We start from the raw sequence: 15,673 nt of genomic DNA on the forward strand, positions 1-15,673 counted from the left end.
CAGCATCCGAAAGGTCCTTTGCTTATGACTTTTCCATAGGCTTTTTTCATTTGATAAAAAAAAATGTAACCTTGTGTTAACATGTTTTCTTTGCGAGCCAAATGTCTCAACTTTACTGCTGAATGTCAATCAGAAGTATTGAAGGAATATTCCAAGGTAAACTCTATCGACAGCATCATGGCATGCTGTCAGTTACCACAAAAAAGTAAAGTGGACCTATAAAGTACCTGGAGAGAGCTATTCATCTCTATGACTGTGCTCAGCTAATGCAGGGTTCCCAGAAAGCTAGCGAAATGGAGGCTGCCATCTTTGCTCATGGGTGCTCAGTTCCGGGATCGGGTGTCAGTGACTGATCACTCATCAATGGGAATAGATAGGGAAATATATAAATCAATTTCACGCTTTTAAGAGCCCTTAAAAACAATCCATCACCGGATGATGATGTGCTATAATGTAATGAAATAATTTAAACTGAAATGGTTCTTGGAAACAAATTTTGTTCATCATAAAACTCGGCTACTTTTTAATGGCGGTCTATGGAGAAACATGCTTTTTGCCATTGGTTGGTGTAGTTCCAGCACCTACCAGCAGGTGCTAACAGGGACCTGCTAACCAGCCGATTCCTGAACCCCTGGGTGCGCCCCACACTTTGAGAACCACTGCCTTAGCTGAAGCTTGTTAAAGCAGTGTCAGTGAGCTGTCTCTCTTTTGTGTAACAGAGCAGTGTAGGTTCTTCTAAACCCCCCCCCCCCAGTTCCCACAGATGCACCTGATCGGCTTTATAATCCACCTTAGAATACCTACCAGCCCACATACCACACTTCACCTGCCTGAGCTTATGATCTGGGATCCTGAAAAGAAACATGTGCTTGTTACTGTGTGTGAGCTGCAAGCACTGTATAGGTGTTTTGTACATTGCATATACTACTGTAATGGTGTCCTGTGGTTCATCATGAATACCAAGCCCATGGGGCGTATGGCACTCAAAGCACAGTGAATGTAATTATGTTACCTTACTTTCATGATGTGACTTTGAAACCTGATTTAATATGATCAAAATATAACCACATGCAAAAGTGAAGTAAATAGTAGGGTTGTTTTAACATGTTTTACATATAAAAGGTACAGCAATTAATCATGCCTCAGTGCTCAGACATATTTACAGCCTCAGACCTATTGACAAACTTAAATGCAAAACGAATTGTTGTGAAGTATAGACCAGTCATAGGCAATGATAAAGCACGTCTATTTAATTTTGTGCTTTTTTCAGATCTGTGATTCATTCAATTAATTAATAAGCATAAAAAATAAATAATAACAATAATATTTAAAAAAAAACAAGATCCAAAACAAAACAAAACTCATAACAAAAATAAAATAAAAAAAAAAACACACAACACAAATTCAAAAGCAAAAAAAAAAAAAAAACCTAAAACAAACAGCAAATAGATATTATCATGATTAATCGTATGTCCCGAAATTTTAGAAATGTTCATCAAGGTTTATCGAAGGCTTCAGGAAAGTGTGAGACTGGATGTTATTTTTTAAAACCAATACATGCTCTGAAGCTAAAGCAACATTCAGCTTTGAAGAATGAAGACTAATGCAGAAATAAAATCATGCATGCAAAATGTGAATGAGGTTTCAAGTTAAGCTTTTAAATAGGGGTGTAAATATCTGCACTGACGACCATTAGATTAGATGTAGATTCTTTACCAAATGATTACGATGCATCACAAAATCTGAAATTTGATCACGATTTGATCCAGTTCAGTAACGATTCCTAAATATTTTCAAAAATATGCTTAACGTTTTTATTGAATGTTCTTAATTTAGACAGCACAGACTTGAGCACTAGCATCACAGATGCATTTAGGACCAAAAAGATTTGGCTTATGTGAGACTGCATACTGTATATAAACAGAAAAATAATGCAAAAGTTACATGCATTATAGTCATAGATCTGATATGAATAAAGCATAACATAATGCAGCATAATGACATGATGCAAAACACACACAGAGACGTTATGAAAATGGTGGAGTAAGTGTTATAGGTTTGTATATCATGTAACATTAACATATATTGCACCAAAAATTACAAATTAATTCAATTGCTTAAAAAAGTAATCAGTGTAAGATTTGGTATTGTAGAATACATCTTCTTTTATTCAGCATCAATTTATTCTAGAAAAGCAGAGTGATAAGAAGACTATGGCGGAGTTCAAAATGGCATACAACTCATACTACTCTTATTGCTTCTGCCATGTCTGTCCATAAACTCGGCCCATTACTTTCTATTTCAACCAGCTTGTTTTATACAGCAAACACAGCCAGACAGAGAATATAAACTAATAACTGTTCATGTATGCTCAATCAATGCTTTAATCTTGTAATTTACTTCATAATCTAATCTGGTCAAACATTATTTCATCAATTACTATCTATTGTCCCACACTGTAATATGAAGTGGCGGCCCATGGAGGTTTTGACGACACTGCCCTCTACTGCCAACTTTAATATCTGCAAAAGGCAAATCAAACAAGTGAGGTGCATAAATGTAGTACATTTTCCAACCTTTTTATTTAAAATACCCCCACAGTCCCATGAAGAAGACTCAAGTACCCCTTCAGATACTGTGCCTGGGTGAAAAACAACTTGCCAAGAAGCACCAAATAATACATATTATATCCTGTTCCTGTTACACAGATTTATAATACTTGCACACATTATTTTGTATTCTTCTCTTAAGAAAGAATTTAAAAGTTAGTTTTAACCTTGCTCATGCATTATTATTTATTGCAACACAATAGAACAAATGAAATCAGCACTTTAAACGGAAAGTTCACCCAAAATTGAAAATTTTCTCATCATTTACTCACCCTCATGCCACCCCAGATGTGTATGACTTTCTTTCTTCAGCAGAACACAAATTAAGATATTTAGAAGAATATTTCAGCTCTGTAGGTCCATACAATGCAAGTGAATGGTGACCAGAACTTTGAAGCTCCAAAAAGCACATAAAGGCAGCATAAAAGTAATCATTCAGACTCCAGTGGTTTAATCCATGTCTTCAGAAGAGATATGATAGGTGTGGTTGAGAAAAAGATAAGTCCTATTATACTATAAATTCACCTCCCTGTCCAGTAGGTGGCAATATGCACAAAGAATGCGAATCACCCCAAAAACATAAGAAAAAGTGAAAGTGGAGATTTATGGTGAAAAAGGACTTAATATTGATCTGTTTTTCACCCACACCTATCATATCGCTTCTGAAGACATGGATTTAACCACTGGAGTCTTATGGAATATTCTATGCTGCCTTTATGTGATTTTTAGACCTTCAAAGTTCTGGTCACCATTAATTTGCATTGTGAGGACCTACAGAGCTGAAATATTCTCCTAAAAATCTTTGTGTTCTAATGAAGAAATAAAGTCATACACATCTGGAATGGCATGAGGGTGAGTAAATGATGAGAGAATTTTTCATTTTATCCCTTTAAGCAGGTTGTCTGTTGAATTGGTTTTGAGATATAATAAGTAAGATTTGTATTTTCAAGATGTGTTCTGGGTGATATTAATAGATGAAATATTGTCATAAAAATAATAAAGTTGGAAATTAAGGTTGAATGATTAAACCATTTTTATAGCATAAACAGTGTTTGACAAGCAAAATATTGTAATTTATGGTGACAGTTGAGCGAGAATGGAAAAGGAGTAAACCTGTTAAAATGAAAAGCAGCAAAACAGACAAAAATAAAATTATATCGAACCGAGTTCATTCTTGCATGATGAATCACAAGTCACTGTTGGTTATGCATTTGGACATCCAGTCCTGAAAAAATGTGATACACTGACGAATTAATGTCAACTGATGATCATTCCTCTGATGATTATTTCTCATGCGAACCGTAACTTTGACTTTTAGACAGTGTTCTTTGATCTTGCAAAATAACCTCTTGAAAAAAAATCATGATATGTCACTTGAGTAAAATTGGGCCAGACACATAAAATAAATTGTTTATGTTCTTGCTTCTCACCGGATTCTGAAAGAGAAATCTGAAATTGTGTTGCAACTGTCTTAGCGCAGTACGAGGTTCAGCAGCATCTTGATAAGTGATTTCTATTGAAAGAAACATCTTCAGAAGCTCTTGAGCAATGAACTCCTTACAGCTGCACATCTGAAAGAGAACAGGCCCAGTCCTGCTTACAGATGATCATATCAATCATCTCAGATTATTAGAATCTCAAGGTCTATTAGGATATTCAAAACACACCTCTCTGCCTTCATTATGTACATTCGGTGTGTATATTGTGTTCATGACCTAAATACGAGATACAAAACACCAGTTACAAATAAACTTAAACAGGTAAGAAAATTTACTGATATTCATTGACAGACCACTTCATATACTTTTTTTTCCTTTCTTAATAAGAAAGCTATGCTTATGTTCACAGTGCCACCCTGTGCATTTCCAACAAAGAGAGCGTGTTACTTACAAATCTGAAGAGATGAGTGTAACCCAGAAGATCTCTAAAATGGTAAAGTGCCTCACGTATGGTGTCGTCGCCTCTACCTGTGTGCTGCAATCCTATAAAGAGGAACACAATATATTTATATAATCTGAACATTTTCTTATACATTCATACAAGTTACACCATTCACATTAGAGAAGAAGTCTAGAAGAGCTTGAAAAATAAGCATAACATTGTTATCTACCAGCTGTCTTCACCTGGGATCTAATGTACAGTGCATCCAGAAAGTATTCACAGCACTTCACTTTTTCCACATTTTGTTATGTTACAGCCTTATTCCAAAATGGATTAAATTCATTATTTTCCTCAATTCTACAAACAATACCCCATAATGACAACATGAAAGAAGTTTGTTTGAAATCTTTGCAAATTTATAAAAATAAAAAAAATAAAAAAAATCACATGTACATAAGTATTCACAGCCTTTGCTCAATACTTTGTTGAAGCACCTTTGGCACCAATTACAGCCTCAAGTCTTTCTGAGTATGATGCTACAAGCTTGGCACACCTATTTTTGGGCAGTTTCTCCCATTCTTCTTTGCAGGACCTCTCAAGCTCCATCAGGTTGGATGGGGAGCGTTGGTGCACAGCAATTTTCAGATCTCTCCAGAGATGTTTAATTGGGTTCAAGTCTGGGCTCTGGCTGGGCCACTCAAGGACATTCACAGAGTTGTCCCGGAGCCACTCCTTTGTTATCTTGGCTGTGTGCTTAGGGTCATTGTCCTGTTGGAAGATGAACCTTCGCCCCAGTCTGAGGTCCAGAGCGCTCTGGAGCAGGTTTTCATCAAGGATGTCTCTGTACATTGCTGCATTCATCTTTCCCTCGATCCTGACTAGTCTCCCAGTTCCTGCCGCTGTAAAACATCCCCACAGCATGATGCTGCCACCACCATGCTTCACTGTAGGGATGGTATTGGCCAGGTGATAAGCGGTGCCTGGTTTCCTCCAGACATGACGCTTGCCATTCAGGCCAAAGAGTTCAATCTTTGTTTCTCATGGTCTGAGGGTCCTTCAGGTGCCTTTTGGCAAACTCCAGGCAGGCTGTCATGTGCCTTTTACTGAGGAGTGGCTTCCGTCTGGTGACTCTACCATACAGGCCTGATTGGTGGAATGCTGCAGAGATGGTTGTTCTCCTGGAAGTTTCTCCTCTCTCCACAGAGAAACGCTGGAGCTCTGTCAGAGTGACAATTGGGTTCTTGGTCACCTCCCTGACTAAGGCCCGTCTCCCCCGATCGCTCAATTTGGCCGGGTGGCCAGCTCTAGGAAGAGTCCTGGTGGTTCCAAACATCTTCCATTTACGGATGATGGAGGCCACTGTGCTCATTGGGACCTTCAATGCTGCGGAAATTTTTCTGTACCCTTCCCCAGATCTGTGCCTCGATACAATCCTGTCTCGGAGGTCTGCAGACAATTTTTTGGACTTCATGGCTTGGTTTGTGCTCTGACATGCACTGTTAACTGTGGGACCTTATATAGACAGGTGTGTGCCTTTCCAAATCATGTCCAATCAACTGAATTTACCACAGGTGGACTCCAATCAAGTTGTAGAAACATCTCAAGGATGATCAGTGGAAACAGGATGCACCTGAGCTCAATTTTGAGTGTCATGGCAAAGGCTGTGAATACTTATGTACATGTGATTTGTTTTGTTTTTTATTTTTAATAAATTTGCAAATATTTCAAACAAACTTCTTTCACGTTGTCATTATAGGGTATTGTTTGTAGAATTTTGAGGAAAATAATGAATTTAATCAATTTTGGAATAAGGCTGTAACATAACAAAATGTGGAAAAAGTGAAGCGCTGTGAATACTTTCCGGATGCACTGTAGTGTTAATACAGTTTGTTGATCTCAGTTTTCTATAAATGTATTTATAAAACATCACCCAGTGGACACGTGATATAACAATGACAATGAGGAAAATTTGTAAATATGTCCTGTGAATTTAAACAACAATAGAATGTTGTTTTCGCAAAAGTCACCATAACATTTAATAATAGGCCTTTATCACAGACTGCGTGTTGTCACATCCAGTGTTGTGTCAAAGTCTGTTTCCCCGGTTAGAGTTCCCCTTAGTGCCGTTAAACATTAAACACAGGAGGAACAGTCTGTTCACAGAGGGGGAACAGACTTTGACACTAACCTAAGGGGAAACATAGGGGGAACAGATTTCGACACTAACATAAGGGGAAACATATAGGGGGAACAGACTTCGACACTAAACTTAAGGGGAAGCTCGCCCCCAAGATGCTGTGCTCGGACCACTGTGGTCTACGGAGAGCATTAAGGCTCAAATTTAGAGTTTTTAACGAGCTTAAAAACTCTGTAGAATGTTGTATTCTAGAAGTGAAAGGCAAATTTCATGACTGTCTAGTTATATTTTGGAAATGGGGTAACAGAACCTATGTTTGTTGCATTTTTATGTCTTTATGAACACAACCACCTACTGTTATTTCTATCAATAAATAATATTATATTTGTGAGAGTTTTCATTTTGAATATTGTAGACTTTTGGAATAAATGTGTGCTCACTCACATAACTGTGAATTTATATGCTAAATATGCAACTGTTCTCACATATTTCTCTTTTTTTCCCCTTAGCCAGGCTTTTTTTTTTTTTTTTTTTTTTTTTTTTTTAGAAATGCAATTGCGTGATTTGGCCACAAGAGAGCTCCGTTGTCCACTTTAGTTCAGCTGTTTACATTAAATTAAATCTGATGGATTTCTGTCCCAACAAGTACACTTTCACGGCAATGTACTGAGAAAAGGTCAAAAGAAATTGTAGATAAAAAATAAATATATAAATAAATAAATAACATCACACAAGTTTTTAGGTTTTAACTTTGCCTTAAAACCACCCCCTTTATAGCACGGGGAACGTATCCTGACAGCTGAGAATGTTACTGTCAGATACTGTTTCCCCTGTGTTCAATAAGAAAGAAAGCTCATACATGTGTCAAATTCATACTGCTGACATGTTTCCTCAAAACAGATAAGTCCTGTGATTTGTAGCCTGCTATCCCTAAATTTGTCCATTATAGCAGAGGGAACGCATCCTGACAGCTGAGAATGTTATTGTCAGATACTGTCCCCCCATTTGAACATTTAAAAATGGATCTTATATAATACACGGAGATTATATAAAGGAAGTGCATTGCAATATCGCAAATACTATGTAGAATCTTTATTCTGAATATACATTTTGTTTTGAGACATACTGTATACCCTTGCTCTTTAATGTGTAAAGGTACTTTTGTATATATTCTTGCATTCCTCTAATAAAAACGTATTTATACTCTGTGAAGTGTTCCATGCTCACATACATCCTGTTTAAAATAATAAAACAACATGAGATATTTTTTTTTCTTTATTTCACTATCCCCGAGTAATGATTGTAAGGTGAGGTAGGTCTGTTTAGATTAAGTATTTGAGATGAATTGATAAAGGCCTATATCCTATATTTGTAGACATTACAAATAATTAGCTAATTACATCAAAACGGTTAACTAAGCGTACTGCAGAGATGGACCACTTCCCAATGGCTGTAGAAAGGAAGTCCCGCCTACAGGTAAAAGATCCAATCAGCTTTTAGATTCAGACATCGCCTGTCAGTCAACTCGAGAACGCACATGCGCATTAGCTGAACCAGCCTGAAGAAAAAAAAAAATATATATATATATATATATATATATTTTTTTTTTTTTTTTTTTTTTTTTTTTTTTTTTTTTTCGTGACCTGAGCTAAAGAAACACAATTTATAATACAATCGTTGTCAGATTATACTGCTGACTTTAAATATGTTCTTTGATTGTAATCTTGGCCAGCCGCTTGGAGATTTCGGTCTTTACCCATTCAAGTCGATAGACCGCTTGTTTACATAATAAATAGCTACCCGAAGCATTCCAAAGATGGCCGCCGAGTGGACTGACTTGCCTTGAAAGGAACTTTGGTGTGTTTTCATTATTACCTATTTTTGCAACATTTTAAACACGTGTTAACACTTGTGTTTCCTATCTTTTCGCATCAAATGTGACTCTTTTCTACACAAAACAAAGAACAGCCTACGCATAAACCAATCATCCTCCACACGTCACAATTTATATCAACTGATATTTATTCGAGTTTTGACTACTTACAGGCCAGAAACAGCATGAGAGGGAAAGTTGAGCGGATCTGAACGACTGTGGGTTGATGTTTGCAGTCAGATTCCTCTCAATATATATGACTGATGTCTCAGGGGCCAGTTTTAATAACGAAAGATTTGATGTTGCTAGAGGGGAATGCATTAAACTGGCATGACTGAGATGCGACGGCTTGCAAAAGCCTGTAGGTCAACATGATGCACTGTTTCCCAAATAAAACGTACAGCTCGTATCATGATGAGCATTTGATACTGTAGCATATGGTTTGATGATTTGAAAGTTCTGAAAATACTGACAATAATCACAGTTCATTGACATCAACCCATCTCGCTTCATACTACATGAATTGACCTTTGTACTAGAACTGATTAATTTCATAAGTGAAGTACTGAGGAGAGATTCTTTTAAAAATGGATAACGTAAGTTATGAATGTAACTATGGATCTGTGAGACTGAAGGATGACCGTCACTATGGTCTAAATAGGATGATAACCTTCGTTCCGCCTTTCCTCGAGACCTTATGTAAACAAAGTCATGCCCATGACCCTGGAGGCGGAACTTCCCGCACTATAAAAGCAGGTTGAACTTCCAGCTCGTCCTCTTATCTTGAACGCCCCAGTGTTCCAAGCGACAAGGATAGTGACGGTCATCCTTCGGTCTCACAGATCCATAGTTACATTCATAACATATGATCTGTTTCGACCTCACTCTGACCATCACTACGGTCTAAATAGGATGACTCATATCAAAAGGGTCGCAAGGAACCGAAATATCTACATGATCAGAACCTCGCTGGGCAACAGACATCAGAACTGCATTGCTCACAGGTGTTGCACAGGTCACATCAACTCTGTAAAATTTTGTAAATGTACATGGTGTGGACCATGATGCTGCAGCACAAATATCTCCCACAGAACTCCTTTCAGTACATCCCATGAAGTGGTTACACTTCTGGTTGAGTGGGCTTGTATTCCTGTAAGAATTGGAAACCCTTTTCCTTCATACGCATGGGAGATGACATCAATCAACCAATGTGACAAACGCTGCTTGGAGAGCGGTAACCCTAATCTGGCTTTTCCGTAGCAGACAAAAAGCTGAGAATGAGACTTCCTTAAAGGCTGAGTATGAGTTACATAGGTACGTAATGCCCTAACTGGACATAGAATGAGTAACCCTTCCTGCTCTGCCTGTGAGGAGGAAGAGGGTTGAAATCGAACCACCTCCAGTACTTGATTTATAAACTGGGGATTAAGCACTTTCTGCAAAAAAGCAGGATTGGCCGAAGTGACACCCCCGAGCCGTCTGCTTTCGATCTTAAACAATCCTCACTAACAGAGAGAGCACACAGTTCTCCTACTCATCTGGCAGAACAGAAAGCCAATAGAAAAGCCATCTTGAGTGATAAAGCTTTCAAATCTGCTTCAGAAATCAGCTCATAGGGAGATTTAGTGAGAGAGTTCAAAACGAGAGGTAAGTCCCAGCTTGGTGCCCGCAAAGCGCGGCTTGGACACAAGCGACGAGTTCCCTTCAGGAACTGACACACTAAGGGATGTTGACCCAATGGCAGGCCATTCACCCCCTCATGAAATGCTGAGATAGCCGAGGCATAAACTTTAATTGTACTAGCTGCTTTGCCGTGATCCAATTGAGACTGCAGGCAGTGAAGCGGCACAGGACAGACTACTGGGTCAACTTTTATGCCCAAACACCAGTCTGAAAAGATTTTCCACCTTAGTGAGTAATTAGCTCGAGTAGATGGAGCTCTAGCATTGCTCAGTGTCTCACGGACAGTCTCGTCTAACTGCTGAGAGACACACTCTGCAGAGGCCAAACCCATAATCACAGGGCAGTTGGGTTTGGATGCCAAACCTGTTCCTCTGCTTGTGACAGAAGATCGGCTCATGATGGTAGTTGCTACGGGTAAACCTGTATTAGCTGAATCAGGTCTGGAAACATGGTCTTCCTGGCCAGCGTGGAGCTATCAGCAGAACTGTGTAATAAACTTCCCTGACCCTCCTGAGTACTTGAGGAATTAGAGGAAAAGGGGGAAAAGCATACAACAACCCTGTTAGCCATTCTTGTGACAGAGCATCTAGGCCTCAGCTGCCCCTCTGTACCATGAGGGAGTACCACTCCTGGTAATGAGTTGTGTCCCTGGATGCAAAGAGATTGACCTGGGCTACCCCATATCAGGCCCAAATTTGGGCCACTACATCCGCGTGTAACCACCACTCTCCTGGTAGAGGCCCTGTCCTGGAAAAAACATCGGCCACTCTGTTTGCCACACCTGGGATGTGAATGGCTCTCAGAGAGGTCAGTCGGGGCCATGCCCATGTTAGTAGTTCTTTAGCCACCTGGAGACAGCATAATGACCTTGTTCCCCCGGTGATTTATATGGTATACTGCCGAGGTGCTGTCCGTTCTCACCAGTACATGCTTGTGGTGTATGAATGGTAACAGCCCCTTGAGAGCAAGATGCACAGCCCTCAGTTCTAGTACATTTATATGTTCTGATAACCAAGGGGGCTTCCACATGCCCCTTACTGACCTGCCTTCCCAGACTGCTCCCCAACCTGTCAGTGATGCATCCGTTGTGATCACTGATCTTCTGTGAGGAATATTTCCCAGTGGGGTGCCTCTCAAAAGGAAGTCCCTGTCTCTCCAGAGCAGCAGGGCTCGTATGCAGGATTGTGCCACCTGCAACCTCACCCCTTTGTCCTTTTTTGGGTGGAGATGAAATAAATTGAACCAACGCTGTACGGGATGTGCCTTTAGCAGTCCCAAGGGAATCACAACTGATGCTGTTGTTATAAATCCCAGCAGTTTCTGAACCTTGTGAGCTGTCACCAATTTCCCTGGCAAAAGTGCCTTAATGCCTTCTCCAACTTGTCTACCCTCTGAGGAGTGAGACGTGCATTCATTGTCACAGAATCTAAGTGGAGTCCAAGAAAGATTATTTGTTGACAAGGCTGGAGACTGCTCTTCTTCCAGTTCACTGTAAACCCCAGAGATTGAACATGGGCCAGTACCATCTCTGTGTTCAGTACCACTTGATCTCGAGAAGGGGCGCAGATTAACCAATCGTCCAGATATGGGAGGATTTTGATACCTAGTAACTGAAGGGGGGCTAAGGCCGCCAAGACCACCCAATTAAAGACCCTCGGTACCAGGGACAGGCCGAATGGTAGAACCTGAAATTGGAAAACTTGGCCTTGAAAAGCAAAATGAAGAAAAGGCCTGTGTTCTGGACAAATCGGGATGTGGAAATATGTGTCTTTTAAGTCGAGGGATGTAAACCACTCTCCTGCACTTATGGACTGCATTACTGTCTTTGTGTTAATCATTTTGAATGGGAGTACTTTTATGTATTTGTTGAGACACCTGAGGTCGAGAATAGGCTGATAACCTCCATCTTTTTTTGGAACTATGAAATAGGTTGAGTAAAACCCAGTTTGCTGTGTGCTGGGTGGGGGGGGGGGGTCGCCGCCGAAACTGCAGCCGATACTGGAGCCGATACCCGTGATTTACTGTGCATAAAACCCATGGGTCTGACACAACTTCCTTCCAACTGGCCCGAGAAAGTTGGGAGGAACAATCGATGGCCTGCCCCTGACCCCTATGCAGGACCGCCACTACGGCCTGCACCCCTGCCTGAGTCCCTCTGTTGACCTCCCCCTCAGGACTGAGGTCTCCTCTGTGAATGTGTGGTGGGATTCTGACTGTGGGTATGAAAACTCTGCTCCTGAACACCAGCAGGACCACCACTCACATGCCTAGACCAAGCAGAATGCTGCAGCTTTTGATGTACTCTAGACCTTTGTCTGAAGGCCTGGGTTGGTTTACGACAAGCCCATTGGACAGTTTCTCTCAATGAGTAGGGCTTTACTGGTTGTTACTATCAGAAATAATTAATAATTATTTCTTTAGTTATTAATTAATATCTAAATTAAATAATAGAATCTAACTTATTAAAACCTCATATGGGGCTCCAGTAAATGTAGTGTGCTACGTTTAGGAGCGGGTTTGGTTATTAGCAATGATTAATAATTATCAAAGATAATTATCAATTATTAAAATCAATAGAACATTGATTTGAATCAATGTTAGCTTTTTTTAATCCTTTAAATCAACAATTATCAAAGATAATCGTTAATTGTTAACATCAATGAAACATTGATTAAAATTAACACTAGCTTATTGATCCTTCAAATTCAACAATCATCAAAGATAATTATCAATCATCAAAAATCAATAGAATATTAATAAGGATTAATATCGGAATCAGGGACTAAAAACCAGATAGTATAACAGTCTCAATATTAGATTGTTCTCTTAGGAAAATCGACATAGATTTTTGAAAAAAAAAACAATGAAGGCTTGAATCCGAACACTGACATCCCATCAGCATTTGACACAGGTGTATGCAAAACAAACCAAAACACTTCTCTTTGAAATATAACAAAGTTTATTTATGAAATAATATCAATTAATAATTAATACAATGCAGTCAATAAACTTCCGACTTACAACTACAAACTAAACAGTGACATGATTAGATATGGTAACCAAAATAATCCTATAACACGAGGAAGGTGTGTATGTGTGTGTGTGTGTGTGTAAGGAGGGATGCACACAAAATGGCGGACGTGACTCTCATGGAGAGTATGTCACGCGAGATTTCAGGCCAGAGAATATGGCCGCGAATGTGGGCGGAGGGAAACCGGTCAATGGCGTCTGCCAGTTTACCACGTGTATCCGCTTGTACGATATCTTAGGGACAAAGCTGAGCTTTATCACAAAGCTATCTACTAGCCAAAAATGTGTGCGAGAATGTTTGTGAGGGGTCGCGTGTGTGTGTGTGGTTAGTATGAGAGAGAGAGAGAATAAGTGATGGCACCAAAGCCGGTTTCGCGATCGTGGGAGAGAAAGCAGCTGTTAGTTCATCGCTCAGAGACACGGTGGACGGCTCGTAAACCGTCCCACGGTCTTTGATTCTTTAATGGATAAACTCAGTGTGCTGGTCTCAACCGCGATGGTGGAAATACACAACAGTCCAATGTGGTTGGACTACAACACAGCAGATCTCATTTGTGATAACAGTATGTTAAAGTAATACCTTGAGTATTATTAGCAGCAATGAGTGGACTCGGTAGTCTGTAAACTGTACAAGCAATAACCTTGATACACAAGAATAACACACATAATATTCTATCTCTGCCCAGACGTAAACCTCTTACTTGAATAGCATGAGGATTCAGCTAGAATGTGTGTTCATCCGTCCTTTAACTCCAACTCAGTTCCTTGAGGCTCGAGTGATGACGGGAGGCCGTTTCCTCGCTCTGTCGGTGGGCGGTATGGCTGCTGATTCTCGGCGGGCTGGCAGAGAAATCAGCGACGTCGACTTGATTGAAGATGGAAGAGAAATCTTTTCACTTCTGCCGGCAAACGGATGAAGATGTGGATTGCTCGGTGGTCTCCTTCGGATCCGTTAGTGTTCGGTGGAACACAGAGTAATATCAACTCGTCCAGCGAGATGAAGATTGTATGGCCACAGTCTCAAGTCAGACGTTACTTCCTTGTGCCACGAGGCTACACCTGAGTGCAGCGATGAGCTGCGTCTACGCATGGCGAGCAAAGTTGCTGGAAGCGAATCCTGGAAGCATCTCAGAGATATTTCTACTCCTGATCATGAGGGGCGTTCTGTCGTGTGCCTCATCCAATAGGAGCTGAGAGTTCGATCCTTTAGTGAGCAAGGCTTCATGGGATTTGTAGTCTTTTTTGGACTCCCTTTGTTTGATTTTAGCACGTTTTTATCAGTAAGATTTATGACAGAGGCCTCAGTCAGGCTTTTACAACTGTTAGGCCTGCCTTTGTCTTCTATCTGAATACATGAGGCCCAATAAATGTAATTTGTGTAGAGTGCTCAGCCCTATCCAGCATATCCTGAGAATCTGGATGAAAGACTTGACCAGGCATTACTGGCAAATTCATCAGTTCATTCCTTATGGCATCTGGCAAAGAAGTCTGTACCAGCCATATTTGCCTGTGACAATAGACAGCTGATGACATACTCTCCCCTACATCACGTGTCAGTTGTGAGTGAGCTGCTAAAGCTGAATCAATAAGAGTTTTAGAATCCTGATCCTCTGCACCCATTGTTTTCCGCAAGGCTGCCAGGAGGATAGCCAAAGTATTTCCCATACGAGCCGCATGTGCAGCAGCATTAAAAGAGCATGAGATCATGCGGTCGGACTTAGCACACTCCTTACCAGGACAGCGAGGATTACCAGATACACAGGCTGGCCCTAGGGCTGTCCGTGATGCTGTTGACTGCTCTACCGGTGGCATATCCCCAAGACCGGTTTCTACTGGGTAACAGGCATTAGCTAATTGTCTACAGCCTGCATTAAATTGGGGCTTTTGAGATGGTTTTTTCCATGCTGTTCTCCACATGGAAATGTAATCATCTGCCACCAGAATGGAAGGTGGGGAATTAGTCTGAGATATGCCCTCCCAGACACCTCCCATAGGAAATGGTTCAGACACGAATTGTTGTAAACTGACAATCTTGGCTGCGCTAAATACACTATTAACAAGTGTATTTGCATAAAATTCTTCCACCTTTGTCGATTCCTCATCCACCTCCGCATTATCTGAATGGGAATCTCCCTGATGGCTCTCTCTTTCTGATTGCAGAGAGTGGGGAGCAAAAATAGACAACACATCAACCTCATCTGTGTCATCTTCTACAAGATGGTGCTGAGGCACCAGTGGAGGAGCACATTCCTGGCTGGGGGGCAGGGATGAGGAGGAGGAAGAATGGTGAGCCTCAAATCAGTCCATCCTCTGTGATAAGTTCTGCAGAGCAGTCAGAATCTGAATTTGCACATCAGCACTGCCCCCTTCTGCTGGTGGAGCAGGAGTCGGATGCTTAGTCACTTCACGCACACTCTCACGGTTTGACCTCTGAGTGAATTCATGATGATTATCATGCAA

The 15,673-nt window shown here is 40.5% G+C and overlaps 1 protein-coding gene across 1 annotated transcript; it reads right to left on the minus strand.

The window, feature by feature from the left end:
- Positions 1 to 2,330: 2,330 nt before the first annotated feature.
- Positions 2,331 to 15,025, minus strand: LOC127428783 (uncharacterized). The gene is made up of 5 exons (XM_051677377.1): positions 14,749 to 15,025; positions 4,500 to 4,591; positions 4,277 to 4,324; positions 4,040 to 4,180; positions 2,331 to 2,522 (listed from the first exon to the last, which is right to left on the minus strand). The coding sequence occupies exons 1-5, from the start codon at positions 15,023 to 15,025 to the stop codon at positions 2,433 to 2,435; spliced, it is 648 nt and encodes a 215-aa protein (XP_051533337.1). The 3' UTR covers positions 2,331 to 2,432.
- Positions 15,026 to 15,673: the final 648 nt, after the last annotated feature.

Source organism: Myxocyprinus asiaticus, chromosome 38 (assembly GCF_019703515.2).
Source record: "Myxocyprinus asiaticus isolate MX2 ecotype Aquarium Trade chromosome 38, UBuf_Myxa_2, whole genome shotgun sequence".
In the NCBI taxonomy this organism is placed as follows: Eukaryota; Metazoa; Chordata; class Actinopteri; order Cypriniformes; family Catostomidae; genus Myxocyprinus; species Myxocyprinus asiaticus.

Coding starts and splice junctions, on each gene's coding strand:
- LOC127428783 (XM_051677377.1), bottom strand. CDS start 15,025: ATGCCACCGGTAGAGCAGTCAACAGCATCACGGACAGCCCTAGGGCCA. Junction 4,181..4,276: donor TACATAATGAAGGCAGAGAG/GTGTGTTTTGAA, acceptor GTTCTCTTTCAG/ATGTGCAGCTGTAAGGAGTT. Junction 2,523..4,039: donor GATTTCTCTTTCAGAATCCG/GTGAGAAGCAAG, acceptor TGCCTTTTGCAG/ATATTAAAGTTGGCAGTAGA.